Source organism: Convolutriloba macropyga, chromosome 12 (genome assembly GCF_964194025.1).
Source record: "Convolutriloba macropyga chromosome 12, txConMacr16.3, whole genome shotgun sequence".
In the NCBI taxonomy this organism is placed as follows: Eukaryota; Metazoa; Xenacoelomorpha; order Acoela; family Convolutidae; genus Convolutriloba; species Convolutriloba macropyga.
The window spans coordinates 37352727-37370472 of NC_134479.1; the positions used below are offsets into that span (position 1 = coordinate 37352727).

The 17746-nt window shown below is 35.4% G+C and overlaps 1 protein-coding gene across 1 annotated transcript; it reads right to left on the minus strand.

The window, feature by feature from the left end:
• Positions 1 to 293: 293 nt before the first annotated feature.
• LOC142350990 (acyl-protein thioesterase 1-like) lies at positions 294 to 17358 on the minus strand. The gene is made up of 7 exons (XM_075403021.1): positions 17087 to 17358; positions 16229 to 16326; positions 15198 to 15245; positions 14776 to 14846; positions 12112 to 12287; positions 3843 to 4013; positions 294 to 1093 (listed from the first exon to the last, which is right to left on the minus strand). Exons 1-7 carry the CDS (start codon positions 17129 to 17131, stop codon positions 1049 to 1051), a joined length of 654 nt encoding a protein of 217 aa, XP_075259136.1. The 5' UTR covers positions 17132 to 17358; the 3' UTR covers positions 294 to 1048.
• Positions 17359 to 17746: the final 388 nt, after the last annotated feature.

Here is a 17746-nt window from a genome sequence, read left to right on the forward strand (position 1 = left end):
AACAAAATAAATTTTCGACCTCTTCTATTTGTGTCCCCAGACATTTGCCCCCCCCCCCCAACCGTTAAAGCGCACGTGTCATTACGTAGTAACTACTTATGTCAAAATATGGCGCTTGGGGGTTGCAACTAATAATATGCACCCACTAATCTTGAGGGTGAGGGTACAATAGGAAAAGATACCACTCACTCAAAATTTGAATAAAATATTGCTTTAGATTGTTCTCAATTTACACTGCGAATCCACACTAGAGACTATAAAATAGAAGTTTCGGTACATCACTGAAAAGAAAATGGAAAGCAACAATTTATTTCAAATTTGATTCTGTCGAATATGATCAAATAAATACTATCCAATAACATCGTTAACATTCGTAATAACATAAAAGCAAGAATTCGCAATTTAATTGCTTGCAAGAGATTGAATCAGAAAAGTTTATTATTATCAGTCGAACTAATAATGAAAACAAATATATCCATCCAGTTCCACCATTGATTCGCACCAGATTCCACCAATCAACAATTTGTTTTTGAATTTTGAGGTCTTTCCCATTACAAACCGGGCCCGTCCCGTCCCCCCCCCCAAAAAAAAACCGTATATATACCCTATTAGAGGGCTAAAATGGGAAAAACCTTACTTTTGTCACTTTGAGCCCTGTTTCCCTATCCATTCAAATCTCCGGAAACATGTAAAAACTTGATTTTTGATACTTTAGCATAACGTCATTTGTATGATTGTAAAAGACACCATAAAACGTTTACGGTGAGTACTGCTAGTTTAAATAATGCATTTCTTGGGGAGGGATAGCATTATTACGATAACACCAACTCCTATATTAACTGAATATTGATGATATAGAGAATTACCAAACTACAGGAAGAACAAATACTGCAGGAACTAAACGAGCAATGTTCAGCAAAATTACAGTTCAGTTGTTGGCAGATTATCTAAGTCGAAAACGAACGAAATTTGATTTGATATTATCTCGCTTGAATTACACTGTTCGCTTGCTCAATCTTCGGTGAATTGCTGGGGATCAAGACTCTGCTCAGAGAAGAATTGTCTTGATGAAATCTTTGACGTCCCTCATTTCCTGAAACAAAAGAAACATTGAAAGTCTGTCACCAAATTCAAAAAGTCCAATTAATTTTCTCGAGTTTATCACTTTCCCATCAGAGAATCGGGGTGGGTTCTTTGAGGGTCTCAATGCTCCCCGTACAGCACATTATTTCTAAGCACCATTGAATCTACTCTGCCCCTTCCATCAGGAGAAAGTTCAAGCTTTAACATATTAACGAGCCACATAATAACACAGCTATCGCAAAAGTAGGAAAAGAAAAAAGTATGAAACAGCAAAAAATACACAAAAATTTTTTGAAAAAATACTTTATTAGCTCAGGAGACATAAAAACCGTATTTTTGTAAGCTAGCCTAATTGTTGTCATGAATTTATTAAATAATCTTCAATTGCACCCGGAATGATATTTAATTGTTTCAGCTCACTTTGTGGTTACTTGATATTATAGGTCAGACTTTGATTGGGTAGCCAAACTTACAGGGAATTTTAGATTCCGGCAGCAGAGCAGATACCATTTCCATTGCCTCGTTCAAATTATCAACTAATATTAACCCAGCGATCCTTGATTATAATAAGTGCTTTGAGACAGCTGCCAATTAAGTTTCACTGCTCACAGTGGTACGGTGTGTTTACTAAAACTAGGACGTTTTTATTTTGAGAATGCCAACGAGAGGATAACTTTCCAAGGAAATCTCCATGGAGAAAGAATTCGCATGCAGTAATGCAGCATGCCACTTTCTAACTTAAGTTATCATACAGTAAAATTCTTCGACTGCAGCAAGATTTTCATCTGTGGTTTCTGCTCCAGTAGGCAGCAGAAAGAGCCAGAAAGTTATTCAAGTATGTGCTTAGACAAAAAGACAACAAGGCACAGACGTGAATAGCGAGAAATCCGCCGAGAACAGCATAAACAGAGAGCAAAAAAATTATATTTGGTAATCAAGGGAGCTACTCCCATCAGCTCAATCAAAGATAAAAAAGTTGTCACTCAAATACCATGAAGTTGCCACTCAAATAACCGGATCCATCGATGTTGATATTCAGAGCAATCGGAGGGAATAGGCAAAGCCAGCAATATCAATGGACGGCTGCTTCTTGTCAAAATCAAGTGCCAACTGGAGCGAAAGAATTTCTTCGTAGCTCGGTCAAGTTTAAAGATACCCACTACTATTCAGCTGTATCTGTCGATCATTAGAGGTTCTCTTACACGATTTTCTTTACCCAAAACTGCGATACAAGTTGAATTGCCGTCAACATGGATTCAAAAAAGCGCATTCGACAAAAAATTGAAGGATTATTTGCTTGCACGAGCTGTACTCAAAATCTGATAATGACAATTTAGAGCAAACCCTAATCTACCTGAACTTTGTTAAGGTTTTTGACACCATCAATGATGCTTTTTATGGACGCGATAACAAATTTTAACACTTACTGAAGTGATAGATCGCAACGATTAAAAGTAAATGGGACGTTATCTGATGAAAGTATGGTTACTAGTGGAGTGCCTCAAGGCAGTGCTTTGAGACTCTTGCTTTTTCTAGTTTATATTGACATGTCCTTACCGGAAAGCTCAAGTTGTTTGCTTTACAGACGACACAAAATTGACATGTGCGGGAAAAGTAATGTTCAGCAGATGACAGAAAGACCTCAACAAGTTTTTTACTTTGGCAGCCGAAAATGATCTTTCTTTCAACGCTGAAAATGTGTTTATCTACAAGTGTCTGAGAAGTGCGATAATTTTTCAGTAGTGAGTCCCGTTAGTTACGAAAAGTTGATAAAACAAGTGACTTGGGCATAGAAATGTCAAAGTGGAGTAATCATGTACGAAAAAATCTAGAGAAGCTCAGAAATAATAAATGTCTTCGGCACAATGTGCCTTACAGCTTACCGAACAGCATCAAGTAAAATTGGTATTTTTTGGGTTTATTCAATATTCCTTTACGGTTCTCAAGCTTGGTACGCTGATATTAGCCATCTCAGATTAATAGAAAATGTTTATTGGAAAGGTTTATGCTGGTCCTATTGAAGGAATGACTACAACACACATCTTCCTTTGTCAAAAATAAAAATCCGATATGCTATCAACTAACAGATCAGCATCTTCGTTTCTTTATTTCCATTGTATTGGGTAATTCGTGAATTCAATTTGAGTATTTTTTCTATCAATACAAAATATAAAATACTTCGAACTAACTCTAACGAATATATTGTAGTGAGTCCTACGAAGAATCAGCTGACAGCTAAATCTTTTTTAAACGGTTAGATACTTATGTGCCCAATTTTAGCGATACTTGTAACTTCAATATCCTACCAACTGGCCAATCTCAAATTACAAACTTTTACTGGAAATTTTTTTTTCTCACAATACGTGCACAAAATTTAATCTGAATGTAACCTGTAGGTGGTCAATTAAATGTCGTTGTGCTTTTTGTCGTTCTTAATTTGCTAATTATTTTTTTCTTAGATGTAATAGCTGAAGATTAATTTTCTTAGTCTGTACCATATGCATAAATCATTCTGTTGTGTTGTTTTCAAATCCAACACGGTAAAACATTTTTTTTTCATAATGCTTCTGATAAAAATTCGAACTGTATGCATCTCACAAAGAAAAACCTCTATTGGATACGATTGAGCCAATGTGGCGATGCACTAACAATCTACATATTTCTACATTCAAATGAAAAACGCCACAGTTATGTACCAACAAGGCTATAGGGACAGATTAGATCCAAATCATTACAAGATTTTCACGTTTTGTTCTCACCTGAGCGGAAGAGCCGTGGGTCATGCCGGGGTAACTTTTGAACGTGTAGTTGGACATGCCCTTCTTGACCAAGAGCTTGTGTGACATATCTCCGAAGGTGTAGGTGACGAGTGGATCTGAATCCCCATGACACTGCAACACTGGCACTCCCCTGTGCGGAATGTCACCGGCCTGAACAAACATTTAGTCCTTGAATACGGATACTGAGGTCAGCGCTCTGGTTAAATTGATCATTTACAGAGTGAAGAAACGCTCAAATAAATAGAATTTTCCTAATAAAATATAGCCCAATTCTCAGCTTAATTAACAAAATTCAACAAAAATTTGAAAAAAAGCACTGTTTTCCTTCTTTTTGAAAACTATTCATCCGACGACTATCGTATTTTTCAATCAATGATCGCATTTTCAACAAAAATTGTGTCTACCATTGAAAAGAAATTGGTCGTGGAAATTTGGATTGCTTCAAAATAAAAATTAAAATTTGGGGCATTTTTAGTCTAATAATTTACTCGACAGAAAAATTATTTTAAAAGCCATAACTCATTTTTAAGATCAAACCGTAACACATTGCCAAACTTCGCCGCCAAATCGCCAGAAATTAGCCATCGTTGAAGAATATCGGAATTGAAACAGAAAAAGAGAAAAATACAGAGATAAAAATTGACAAGTGTCAAAAAGTGTTCTAATTTGGCGTGCAGATTCGATTAGATTCTAAAATTATATTTAATAAGCTTAATATTAATACCAGCTAGCAATCGCTCAAAATTAATAAGAAAAAATTCGGATCTTTTCCGTTTGTCCCCCGGTTCGGTTATTTTCCAGTTGTCGTGCAGTTTCAATTAGATTCTAAAAATATAATTAACAAGCTTAATTTAATATTAATGCCAGCTAGCAATCGCTCATAATTAATCATAAATTAATTGATTAACCAATTGATTAACAAAATAAAAAAATAATAGATTAATCATAATAATTGATCTTTCCCTCTTCCCCCCACCCCCATTCAAAAGCACGTGCCATTATATAGTAAACTCATTATTCTGTTGTTGCCCCCCGTTCAAAAGCTCGTGCCATAACGTAGTAAACTCATATGTAAAACAAGGAGGCTCGGTAATGTGCGTACGTACATAATGTTCCGACCCCGTTCATCCACATTCTTGACATAATTGGCTACCAAATGACGAAGAGATAGAAAACTTTCAAAAACATGCGTATCGTTCAATAAACCGCAAATGGAATACAATAACGCCACGCTAGAGGGCCGATAAAACTTGTTGTTAAAAGGACTACTGGAAAAGACCATAATAAAATTCGAATAGCAAACATTAATTACGACCAAAACTCGATGTCTATATGTTTTAAAAATCATAACAAAACCAAACTTGCATCAGATAAAACCTAAACAAAACTTATTAACCCATATTTCAATAGAAAAGAAATGGGACCTGTCCTTGTCCTCGATGCGACTGGGTAACAGGTCGACAAAAAGACCAAAAAGAAAGGTGCGCAGTTCAGGAATTCGTTTCTACTTTTGAAAACAATTAACTTCAAAGTGATTTATATCATTAGATATTAACTGAAAACACTAAAATCTTCATTTATATCTCCATAGGAACCAATTGAGAGCTGCCATTATCCAGTGCATCAGTGTCATACGACTACAAAAAGAAGGACAAACACCGGCAAAATTAAACTATGCGCGAAAATGGCAGGGAAGCCGTTAAAACCAAAAACTTTTCAACAGGAGCAATAAAAAATTTCCAATTACGCAATGTTTCAAAGCCAATGGGACGTACCATTAATTTTAAAATTTAAAAAGAAAACAAAAGTCTTTTGAATTGTACAGATGTATAAAACATTTTTAGTAACAAAGCCGAGAAACAATTGGTTGAAACTAAAGCCGTCATTTATTAAAGTATAGCTCACTAGAAACGGTGGTCCATCTTTACACAGACGAAGCTACAAGTCGACCACAAAACACTTTAAGAAATGGAGCAGCTCAAAAATCTAGATGTTTTTGAAAAAAAAACATTTTCGAAAGTCATATTACACATAAGATTTCGACAAAACAGATTGTGGACAACTAATTATAAGATGTTATCTGCAAGAACTACAAATCATCACTTGCTCTTCATCTGAACATCAACGAATCTTCCTTATAAAAAGCAATACGTAGAAATGCCAACACAAAGAAACCCAAAAACTGAACAGAATAGAAAACTCGAAAAATTTCTATGAAATTAAATGGTCCAAACCATCAGTCAAAACATATAACCAATAAATAAAATAATGTTTCTATTATAAAAATAATTGAAGCTTCTTATTAGTGGCATTAAAATACAGGATGACAAAAATCAAAGCAAAAAGGAAAAAGTTGAGGAAACCTTTTTTCTTAAAAATTTTCTTTGAAAGTCATTAAAAGAAATAGCTATATACTGAAAGGATTAAATAAGTTGTTATACAACCTGGGGAAGCATTTGAGATCTACTATTATCAAGTATAGGTCGTACAATATGTCAACTAGAACACTTAACAACTAGAACACTCGCAATTAGAACACATATGTATCATACTTAAAGCACTCAAGGAAAAGAAACTCTGAAAACCGAAGTCAAATTGACCCACGTGAAAAAAACTCCCTATCAAAACTCGAAAATTTGTTAAACACCAATTTCTGACTCTACTTTAAAGGTAGTTTGAAAAAAATCACGCCTTAAACCTACTCTAATTTTCGTTTCCTTTAGTGTACTTCAGCGTGACTAAAATCACCACTCTAATTTTTGACTTTTCACAGACGTGAAAAAGCCGAAAAAAGCGTGAACAGAGCTTAAAAAAACAGCACCCCAATAAAACCCAAATCTTTTCGGTTGCAACAAACCAAGATGTCCCCAATAATATCTATCGCTTTGCGCCTATTTACACCAAACTGAACTACAAAAAAAATGAAAGCAAAACATAAGAAATCCACAAAATTTTACGATATCAATGGGTCAGAGCCATAAAAACCATGAGCTTTACCCTGAAACCATAATTTATGGTCGTTGGTCCCCATTTTTTGTAAATATTATCTGTCAATAATTGAGCCTTGATTTGTAATTCTTGTCAGTAATTTGCATAAGAAACTAAATGCGGAAAGTTTTTTCAAAAAAAGGCCTCGCCCCATTAAAATCTGAAATTTTTTCCGTAAGGATCCATGGTGATATAAATATCAACCCTGATACTCTTGCCTGGCTACGAAAACACTCAATCGATCAAATTTTCGCGAAATAGAACAATTCTTAAACAAAATGTTTTGGTATATAAAAAATAATGCATTTCGTTTAATTATCGAGATTAAATTTGTGACAATCTGGCAAAATTATAATTTCAGAAGACTCTTAAAGCCAGCGGGAGAGCAATTAGCTCGTATTGAGCATACGAAGAATATTCCCGCAGTTTTAAGGTATCTGCTATCAGCAAAATCAGAGAAAGTGGGCTAAAAGAATATTTGGTCACATTTTTGACGATAAACCTCGATAACTCCCTATAAAAACCCAATCTCAAAAAATCTTTTTAATTCCGTATTCTATGCTGGACGGGCTTTCTAATGATACCAATCACAACTCTCTGCGATTATTATATCGATCGGCCAAAATTGACTGAACAAAAAACCCATTTGTGTATAAAGTTCCCCCCACTAAAATGACACGTGCTTTTGGGGGTGCAAATAGGCACCCTCTTTGCTGGGGGCACAAACTGAAAAGATTCTAAATCTCAGGCACAAACGAATGAAGTCCAACCATATGCTCTCATGCAAATGAAAACTTTTATCATCGCCAGGGCTATTGTACATCGCCAGGGAATTGTACAAACATAAAAATTTCAAACATTTTTAGTAACAAATTGGTTGAAACAAAAGACGTCATTTCTTAAAGTATAGCTCACTAGAAACGGTGACCTGTCTTTACAGAGACTAAGCTACAAATCGACCACAAAACAATTTAAAAAATGGAGCAGCTCAAAAATCTAGATGTTTTCGAAAAAAAAAACAATTTCGAAAGTCATATTAGACATAAGATTTCGACAAAACAGATTGTGGACAACTAATTATAAGATGTTATCTGCAAGAACTACAAATCATCACTTGCTCTTCATCTGAACATCAACGAATCTTCCTTACAAAAAGCAATGCGTAGAAATGCCAACACAAAGAAACCCAAAAACTGAACCGAATAGAAATATCGAAAATTTTCTATGAAATTAAATGGTCCAAGCCAGAAGTCAAAACAAAATATAACCAACAAAAAAATAATGTTTTTATTATAAAAGTTATTGACGCTTCTGATTAGTCGCATTAAGTTACAGGATGACAAAAATCAAAGCAAAAAGGAAACAGTTGAGGAAAGCTTTTGCTTAAAGATTTTCTAGCTAAACACTGAAAGGTTTAAATAGGTTGTTATACAACCTGGGGAAGCAATTGAGATCTACTATTATCAAGTATAAGTACAATATGTAAACTAGTCGCAATTAGAACATATATGGATCATACTAAAAGCACTCAAGGAAAAGAAACCGAAGTTAAATTCACCCACGTGAAAAAAACTCCCTATCAAAAACCAAAAATATGTTTAAACGCCAATTTCTGACTCTACTTTAAAGGTAGTTTGAAAAAAGTCACGCCTTAAACCTACTCTAATTTTCGCTTCCTTTAGTGTACTTCAGCATGACTAAAATCACCACTCTAATTTTACTTTTCACTGACGTGAAAAAGCCGAAAAAAGCGTGAACAGAGATTAAAAAAGACAGCAAACCAATACAACCCGTATCCTTTGGAGTGTAACAAACCACGATGTCCCCAATAATATCCGCTATCGCTTCGCGCCTATTTACACCAAACTGAACTACAAAAAAAAGCAAAACAAGAAATCCACAAAATTTTACGAAATCAATGGGTCAGAGCCATAAAAACCATGAGCTTTACTCTGAAACCATAATACATGGTCGTTGGTCCCCATTTTTTGTAAATATTATCTGTCAATAATTGAGCCTTGATTTGTAATTCTTGTCAGTAATTTGCATAAGAAACTAAATGCGGAAAGTTTTTTCAAAAAAAGGCCTCGCCCCATTAAAATCTGAATTTTTTTCCGTAAGGATCCATGGTGATATAAATATCAACCCTGATACTCTTGCCTGGCTAAGAAAACACTCAATCGTTCAATGTTTTTCGAAATAGATCAATTTTTTAAAAAAAAATTTTGGAATTTAAAAAATAAATAATGCATTTCGTTCAATTATCGAGACTAAATTTGTGACAATCTGGCAAAATTATGATTTCAGAAGACTATTCAAGCCAGCGTGAGTGCAATTAACTCTCTTTTTGAGCATACGAAGAATATGCCCGCAGTTTTAAGGTGTATACGTTCAGCAATATCAGAGAAAGTGGGCTAAAAGAACATTTGGTCACGTTTTTGAGGATAAAAGTCTGAATTTTGAAAAATTTAGCATACAATTTGGCCAAAAAACTCAGATTGAACAATTCAGCGAACCCCCTCTATCTTCAAAGATAAAATCAAAAAAAACTAACGTTAACAATCTCAAAATAAATTAACAAAATTGACGAAAAATTGGTCAAAAATACAGAAAATGAGAATAAAAAAACAACGGAATATCGTCTACTATTTAAAAAACTTTAAACCTCGATAACTCCTTATAAAAACCCAAAATCAAATCTTTCTTAATTCCGTATTCCATGCTGGACGGGCTTTCTAATCATACCAATCACAACTCTCTGCGATGATTATATCGATCGGCCAAAATTGACTGAACAAAAAACCCATTTGTGTATATAATTCCCCCCACTAAAATGACACGTGCTTTCGGGGGTGCAAATAGGCACCCTCTTTGCTGGGGGCACAAACCGAAAAGATTCTAAATCTCAGGCACAAACGAATGACGTCCAACCATATGCTCTCATGCAAATGAAAACTTCTAGCATCGCCAGGGCTAAGAAGACTTCAGTTAAAGGGAGCAGGTTAAGCAGATACATCAAGGCAAAGAAAAATACATTTTGCTTTTCACATAAAAATCCAAGCGGGGATATACCAAAACAAAACCAGCCACCGTTGACACAAATCGGGATTTAAACAAAAAAAATGACGATTGCCAGAATTGATTCCAAGTGTCAGAGAGAGAGAGAGAGAGAGAGAGAGAGAGAGTTTTAATTTAGTGTGCAGTTTCAGTTTATTTTTAAAACTAGAATCAATTCTTCGTCTAAACTGAAAGCTAATAAGCCTAATACTAATGTCAGCTAGCAATCGCTCAAATGAACTTTGATAACCTATTATGTACAATGACAATGACCGGGCATCAACGGTTTATACCGTTTCCTTTGATTTTGCTCTCTTGACAATGGCCGTAACCACTAAACTGCGTAATTCAATGACATGCGTGAAATAAAATAAAATCTATTAAGTTCAAACAGTGATTGAGGTAAGTCACGAGTCAAACGTTATAATTGTCATTTAATAAAAGCGAAAAAAAAGATCAAAAGGAAAATCGAATTGAAAAAACATACCAGTCCTGACACAACTTCAAGAAAACTCGTTGATTGAACAAAAGACTAGACCAAGAATTCACAAAATCGCTTGGATGGACAAAAAAAATCCGATCACGGAAATCGACGTCAAAGTAAAATTTCCACACGCTTGGATTTAAAAAACCTTCGGAAAAACAAAAAAAATGTAAATATTCAAGAAATTTGATGACGCAAGTGTACAAAAAAGTGCAATCGAGAAAACCATGTGAGAGTTCAAGCCAAAAAATCACTCGCTTGTCTGTCCATTTTCTGTATCGGCGTGACCAAATTTCCTACAAAAATCATAAAAAGTGTGAACAGATAGATCCTAACACATACCCGAAAGACTCCGGATTCGACTCGAAGTATCTTTGGTCAAGTAAAATGTGACTCCAGAAGCATTGTTTATTCTAGAATGGCAGGTAAGATGTCATCGTCTTCAAAAAAGTGATATCAAATGATGGCAAAACAAAACCAGCGATGCATAGCAAACAGGGAGAAAAAAACGAGCATAAAGAATTAAAGTAGAAAATGTTGAATTTTATTCTATAAAAATGCGATTTTCGAACAACTGTTCTCAAGAAACTTTAAGATTGATTTTCTGCTTATTCATTGACCACACAAAAGACACCTAAACTTTCTGGAAAGTACTTAAAACATAAGCAAGAAATAAAAACTACTCGATCTGCAGTATTAATTCATTTTACGAGATGAGTAATCAATTCTTTTTTTGCTGAGAACCAAAAACTCTACAAACAAACATAATTAAACCATTCACTACACTACAAAAAAAATAAAAGATTGAAAAAAAGATGAACTAGACAGAAAGCTTTGAATACAGAAAATATAATGAAAAAAAAATATTTAAATTTAGCCTTTTTCTTCAACTAAAACAAAATTAATGTGATTTTTACGAAACCAAAAGTCCACAGAAACTAATGAAAAACTACAGCCAACAAAAAAAATACGCAGGACCATCAAAAAAAGGAAAATTACAAAAACCGATAAAGTGCTCCCAAACGTAAAGCTACTTGTTAATGTGGTTCAGAAAAACCAATTAAACTGAAAAAGTAAAATAAAATGCTTCCAAAAGCCGCATATGGTCGAAAAAATTTTGCTCGCTTAGCGAAAATTTTTTCGCGCAAACTTTTCGCTGAATGGAGATGAAAGAGAAGTCAATAATTTCGACAGGGCACACCAACACATGAATACGGTCTCTGTAAACTTGTGTGTAACAAAGATCATAAAAGAGTAGTCCGAGCAATGCCAAGAATTTAACAACTCCGACTATTCAGATTACGTCGATTTTGGTTTCTGTCACAAAAGAGTTCAACTGCTTAAAACAGTAAAGAGAGCAATTAAGAGCACGCAAAAATCGAGAAAGTGGTGATAAAAGTCAAAACGGTGAGCAAAAATTTGCCTTTAAAAAGACACACGACTTCAGTAATCACTTTAAATTACGCTCGAGAGAAAATAAAAACATATACTAGGAAACGTCAAACTCTCAATCGGACCATTAATGTCTTGGTCAATATACAGTCTCATTAACAGAAGTATGATGATTCAGTAGAATCAGCATTTAACAAACGTTAACAAAGATACTAAAATACGCATGTTTCCTATATTTGATCAACGAAAGGTGACATTCGAAATATAAAAGGGTTCCAATTCAGCACGTGAAATAATTTGGGTCTTGTATACAAGATACGAACTTACATCGACAGTTTTGTGAAGAGGTAGCCAGGAGCTCAAAGCTATTACGCCTCCCAACTGTTTCTGAGAGGTTGCTGCAGCGTAAAGCGCAGTTGCACCACCTTGTGAAAAGCCACCAATCATGATCTTGCTCAGGGGCAGGTTGGATGACGCGGCCTCCTTGTCCACCATATCCAACACTAAAATGTATAACTGGTATCTTTTGCATGACGAGCACCAAAGCCACTTTCTTACTCCCAATTACGTACCTTGCTCTTTATTCCAGTCAATTTTGATTATTTTCGGTAGACTCGAAAGGAAAGGTCATAAGTCGAATGGAAAGGTTTCGACCACCAGAATGAATAATACAAGACAAAATCTTGATTTCAATCAAAATACTTTATCTATCTGAGCCTTTCTAGTCATTCACATGTTAATATTTCAATAGGTTATATATTATCAATAGGTATAATATTTCATGTTAATATTTCATTAGGTTTCCAATACATACCCAGTAGACAACCGGACAAAGTTATGACACAAAAATATTTTTATGCTTCCTAAAACCCTCAGATTAAGAAAAAATTACAATTAATATTTGCCACGTTGACATAAGTGCAATAAAGCACGTGAAAAAATGGAGAAATGCTGGGAAGAAATAAAATTACAGCCAAACAATGATCTAAAAATATTGACTTTATAGGGATTCAATCAATGTATTAGTATAAGCTGTTCTAAAAAACATAAACCCACAAGCGTCGGATGAATTGCTCTCAAACGAAAGGCGAGGGGAAATTTAATTTAAAGGGCCCGTAGCTTAGAAATATTTTATGCGTGCAAAAACGACCCCAAGGGTTTTCGAACCCCTCCAGGATGTCAGCATGACCTTACCCACTTAGGAACAATGGCTTTGATCCTCTTTCGTTCAGAGTAGCTTTTTTATAAGCAACAAACTTTATTTCAGAATGAGAGCAAGAGTTCTGGAGAGCAACCACTAAGCTACACTGTATATTGACGCTCTTCTCTCACAATCAGTTTTGTTTTGGCAACAGGCTTAACTTCTGAATCCTCAATTAAACTCACTCAGAAAAATCAAGTCCAGCGTAAAAAAGTCACGGATAAGTAACATCGAAGAGTCCTAGAAAAAAACGGTCAAGCGACAATTTTGAATGTTAAAAAGACACACATTTACAATAATTGCCTTAAACTTTGTTCGAGAGCAACTAACAGTCTTGCTTTTGAACAACCAAGGGGAATTTTTGTGGCAAACACGTTTTGTAATCCTTGGACGACTTGCTCTCAGAACAACTAGCGTGGGTCTGGTATCAAATGTAGCTAGCTAGCTAAAACGGCAGACTGGAAGGTTAAAAAGATCTCCAAGAATGAGAAAACAAATAAAAATCCAGCAAAAGCAGCTGAAATAATTAAAAGAGTGCAACAGGGTCCTATAAATGCTCAGAACATTTCTCGAGAGCAATTGATATCAAAAAACAAGGCAGAAAATTAAGACTAAATAGAAAATTTAACACTCAGTGCTGTTTTAATGTCTCTCACAGCTCAAAAAACATCTAAATGTAAAATTCATCGAAAACAAGTAAATGTTAAATCTTACGCAAGGCATTATTATCGTAATACACTGTTCTACGTCAAAAAATTGCCGAAAACTCAAACACAATTCGCAGCAAACAACACTGCCAAAAACAAAAGCAGAAATTAAACAGAGCCGCTAAAAAGTATTAAACGCAGATTACATAGACAATTCAGGAAGATGGTACAAATAGTAATCTAAATAATCCTAAACAAATCTCTAAATGCCAAATATTTGAAGAAAAAATACAACCACAAACATTGTTTTTGAATTGGCAGCAAAGAACATCTAATAACTGTTCTTTCCAACACCTTCAAAAACGAAGTGCACTTAAAGTCATTATATGATCTTATGAACAAAAATCTAGAAAAAATAAATAACACAAACAAGTTGACTCCCAAACCAAAATTCCATTTTTATTCGACCTCTTCCTGCATTTAATTATATTTCACTAAATATACGTTTAACAGTCTCTTACAGGACACCAATAGCAAATAAGACAATAAAACAACAGGCAAATTTTTGTAAGAGACACTGCCGAAAAAAAAATCAAAAACCCAACTTCGCTCTATTTCGCTCTGAAATTGCTTGGAATTTGCAGACACAATGCCTTCTCTAGAGGTTCCTAAGAACATTAAACTCATAAAACAAATAGCAAATTCGAAGAAAAACTGATCAAACAAGGCAAAAATCGCATAATTGCAAGATATATAAAACAATCATTTAAACACTAAATAATACAAAAAAAATTAACAAAAACAAATCAATTATAGAATGATTACAAAACAACAAAAAATCGTTCAAGAGTACAAAACACAAAACAAATCGGTTAACTTCATGCACTACTCTGCAAAAAAGGCGTGGACAATAAACATATTTGGCTTAATAATAAATCAAAAATACACCTCGTACTGTGAATAAAAACCAAAAAAGACAGGTATGAAAACAAATGAATAATGATCTAGTACCTGGATGGCGCTGGTGGGATATAATATACCTTGTGCCATGCTAATTCCAAAAAAAAACGTAAGTGCAATAAAAAGACCAAGAAAACAAAAAATTGCCACAAATTTTGTTCAACAGCAACTAGTCACACTTACGATCTCCAGCCGCTCTTTTGATTCCCAATTCGTCTTCCTTGCCCGAGTTGTCTAAACTGATGATATCAAACCTAAACAAAAGATACTTTGAAGAAATACTTTGTACAAAAGATACTTTGTACAAAAGAAATTTGTAAAATGTATGGTCGTTTGAGAGCAATGTACGTCGGGCGAATTACTCTCAAACGACCGGCGATTGGTTGGCTTCGTCAGTAGCTAGCCACGGTTTAGTGAGGCTAGCTTTAGCTTAATTGAAGGGGCGTGAGGTTAGCGCTGGGGGTGGGGAGGGTGATGGGGGGCAACAGTGTGTGTGTGTGTGTGTGTGTGTGTGTGTGTGTGTGTGTGTGTGTGTGTATGTGTGTGTGTGTTGAGCTGTGAAATTTCGCCGAGCAAATAAAGATGAAAACAGCTTTCCAACCTACCAACTAGGCATAGGAAACCCTCCATTGAGTGAAACCGGCTTGACTGTTCTGAAACAATACAAGACAAACATAGGCACATTTGAAAGTAATTTGATTTCCTATTTAAGTAAAATTATTGTTGTCGAGAGGTATAATCAGCAACATCATCACACATCAAAGCCATAAAAGAGGATTTATAAATGAAAGAAAGGAACTTTTTCCAAAGGGACTAGAATCCGAATGAAAATATAAGATTTTTTTATTGAGAACAAGTAGAGCTATGGTCTGACTAGCTCTAAGTTTTAGCTCTTGTTCCCTAAAAAAAGTCTAGTTGAATTGCAACTGAAAATATTTTCAATCTTTATTTTCAAACAGAAGTTTGATATTGCGGTGAAAATCTAAATTTCTGGATGCTTAAGATCAAAAACCAACTATTAAACTGATGCCACAAGACTGGAACCATAGGACTGAAATAATATCAATTACAGATTGTCTTATTTTACCTCATTGAAACGAATCGTCGACAACAATAAAAACTAACGCTCCGACCAAGTACGAACATAAAGCAACTTAAGTCGAACGTATTGCTCTCGAATTACAGACGGAGGCTCGATTTAATCCTATCCTACTTCATCTGCGCTCATTATCATTAGCTTCAGAGTTTTAAGCCGTGAACTTGAATTGCGGCAGTTCACTACTGAATGTCAAATGAAATGCGCGCCGAAATTGGTTTCATTTATAGAATTTATAAAACCGAAAGTGAATGAAATGCGCGAATGTTAATTCGACCGTTATTAGTTATCAGCCGCTAATTAAGTTAAAATTCGCCGAAGCTTATAATTCTGAGCTTGATTTCGGTCACGCAAAAGTCAGGCGTGAAAAACTCACTCGAAAGAATAAAAACGGCCAAGCAAAAAATTTTGAATAAAGATTCATACGACTTCAATTATTGCCTCATACTTCGTTGCTGCCAGTCATATTAAAAAGGAGACGAACTTCAATGATGCTTTAATAACTAATACAGATTCACAATCAGTGGCAGCCTATCTTACGCAGTTGGGAAGATGTATTTGAGATTGGGTTCTCTAATTGTCTCGAATCCTGCAGACCACCCATGCCCAGTGTCACCTAAGCCATGCAGAAAGATCACCTAAACATGTAAATCATGAATAGACACTAACAATAATCAACTTCCTTAATTGAACAGAAGTGCTTGTTACCTATTTCTAACTTTACATGGCGTTAAAGCCACCCTCACTCCCAGGCTATTTACAGCACTGGAGAGGGGGGGGGGCTCCAGGCTCACCAAGCTAGGGATCACAGGTAACAGTGTCTTTCCGACTTTCTGCCTTCAAAAATTCTGCCAGCAAAAAGCTTCGTGAACAGTTAAATGTTGCTTCATTAAGAACATTTGCAATGGATTATTTCCATCCTCGTACCTACTCTATTTGTGTTGTGACTTCAATCTGAGCGCCAAGGGAAGTGAATTCATCAAGCAGAAAATGTGATTAATTTTGGCTGAACTTTTGAAGTCCAGATCAGGCAGATAAAATTGTCTATATTAATTAAATCAAAGCTTTACGAATTCAGCCTCTGTTGCGCCGAGATTCGGCTATCTTGAAACTTTTTGTTTGAGTTCTTGTTATCACCACATACTTTGAAATGAGTTCAAAACACCTAGTGCTAACAAACTTCTTAAAACTATGATGTGGCGAAATAATGAAATTTTTGGGTTATAATTTTGGGTCTTTCTCATTATAGCCCCCCCCCCCCTCAGGCCTAGAGGTCAGATAAACTATAGCCTCCAAATCATGGTAAGTATACCATAATGGGGGCTATAATTTATGGGGGGCATAATGGGAAAGACCCGTAATTTTTACGAATGATCACTGCTCAGTAATTGTACATACCGTGCCTTTGTGTTCGGCCGTTGGTTTGATAACTGGTGAATCCATACTGCTGCTGCTATAAAACTGTTCCTCCTTCGAACAACTATTAGCCCCAACCACAGGTACGGCGAGAAGTAACTGGCCAATCAGAACGCAGGAAGGTAAGGGGAAAGACCCTCTCTTAGAGGGTAGAAAGGGGAGGTTACGAGGGTATGTACTGCGGAGACTACGACGGAGAGATATCCGCAGTGTTGTTGGCGCAAGTCGCACAGTCAGATTTGCACAATATCTGAAAAACGATTGTCCATGTAGTTCCGGTTACTAAAGCTCCATTTTTCCAACCACCAATGAAAGCGTAGTTTGAAACTTTGTACCAGCCCCACTATTTTTGTTCAGCCAATTTTGGCCGACCCACATCTCAAGCGTCGACATTGAAAAGAGGTATCATTGAAGAGCTCTTGAATAACTGAATCTTCAAATATTAACAGATATATTAATGTTTGCGATAGCGATAGCTGATCGCAGCAATTAGTAGCCTTCTCTTGTCTTTTAAAAATTCGTAAAAACAAACACTGAATTTTCTGTGATTACCGTCTGAGCTGTAGTTCCAGGAATTACATTTTAGTTTTACATGTATTAAGAGGTAAATCAAAATTTTACAATTAGACACGAGATTCTCTC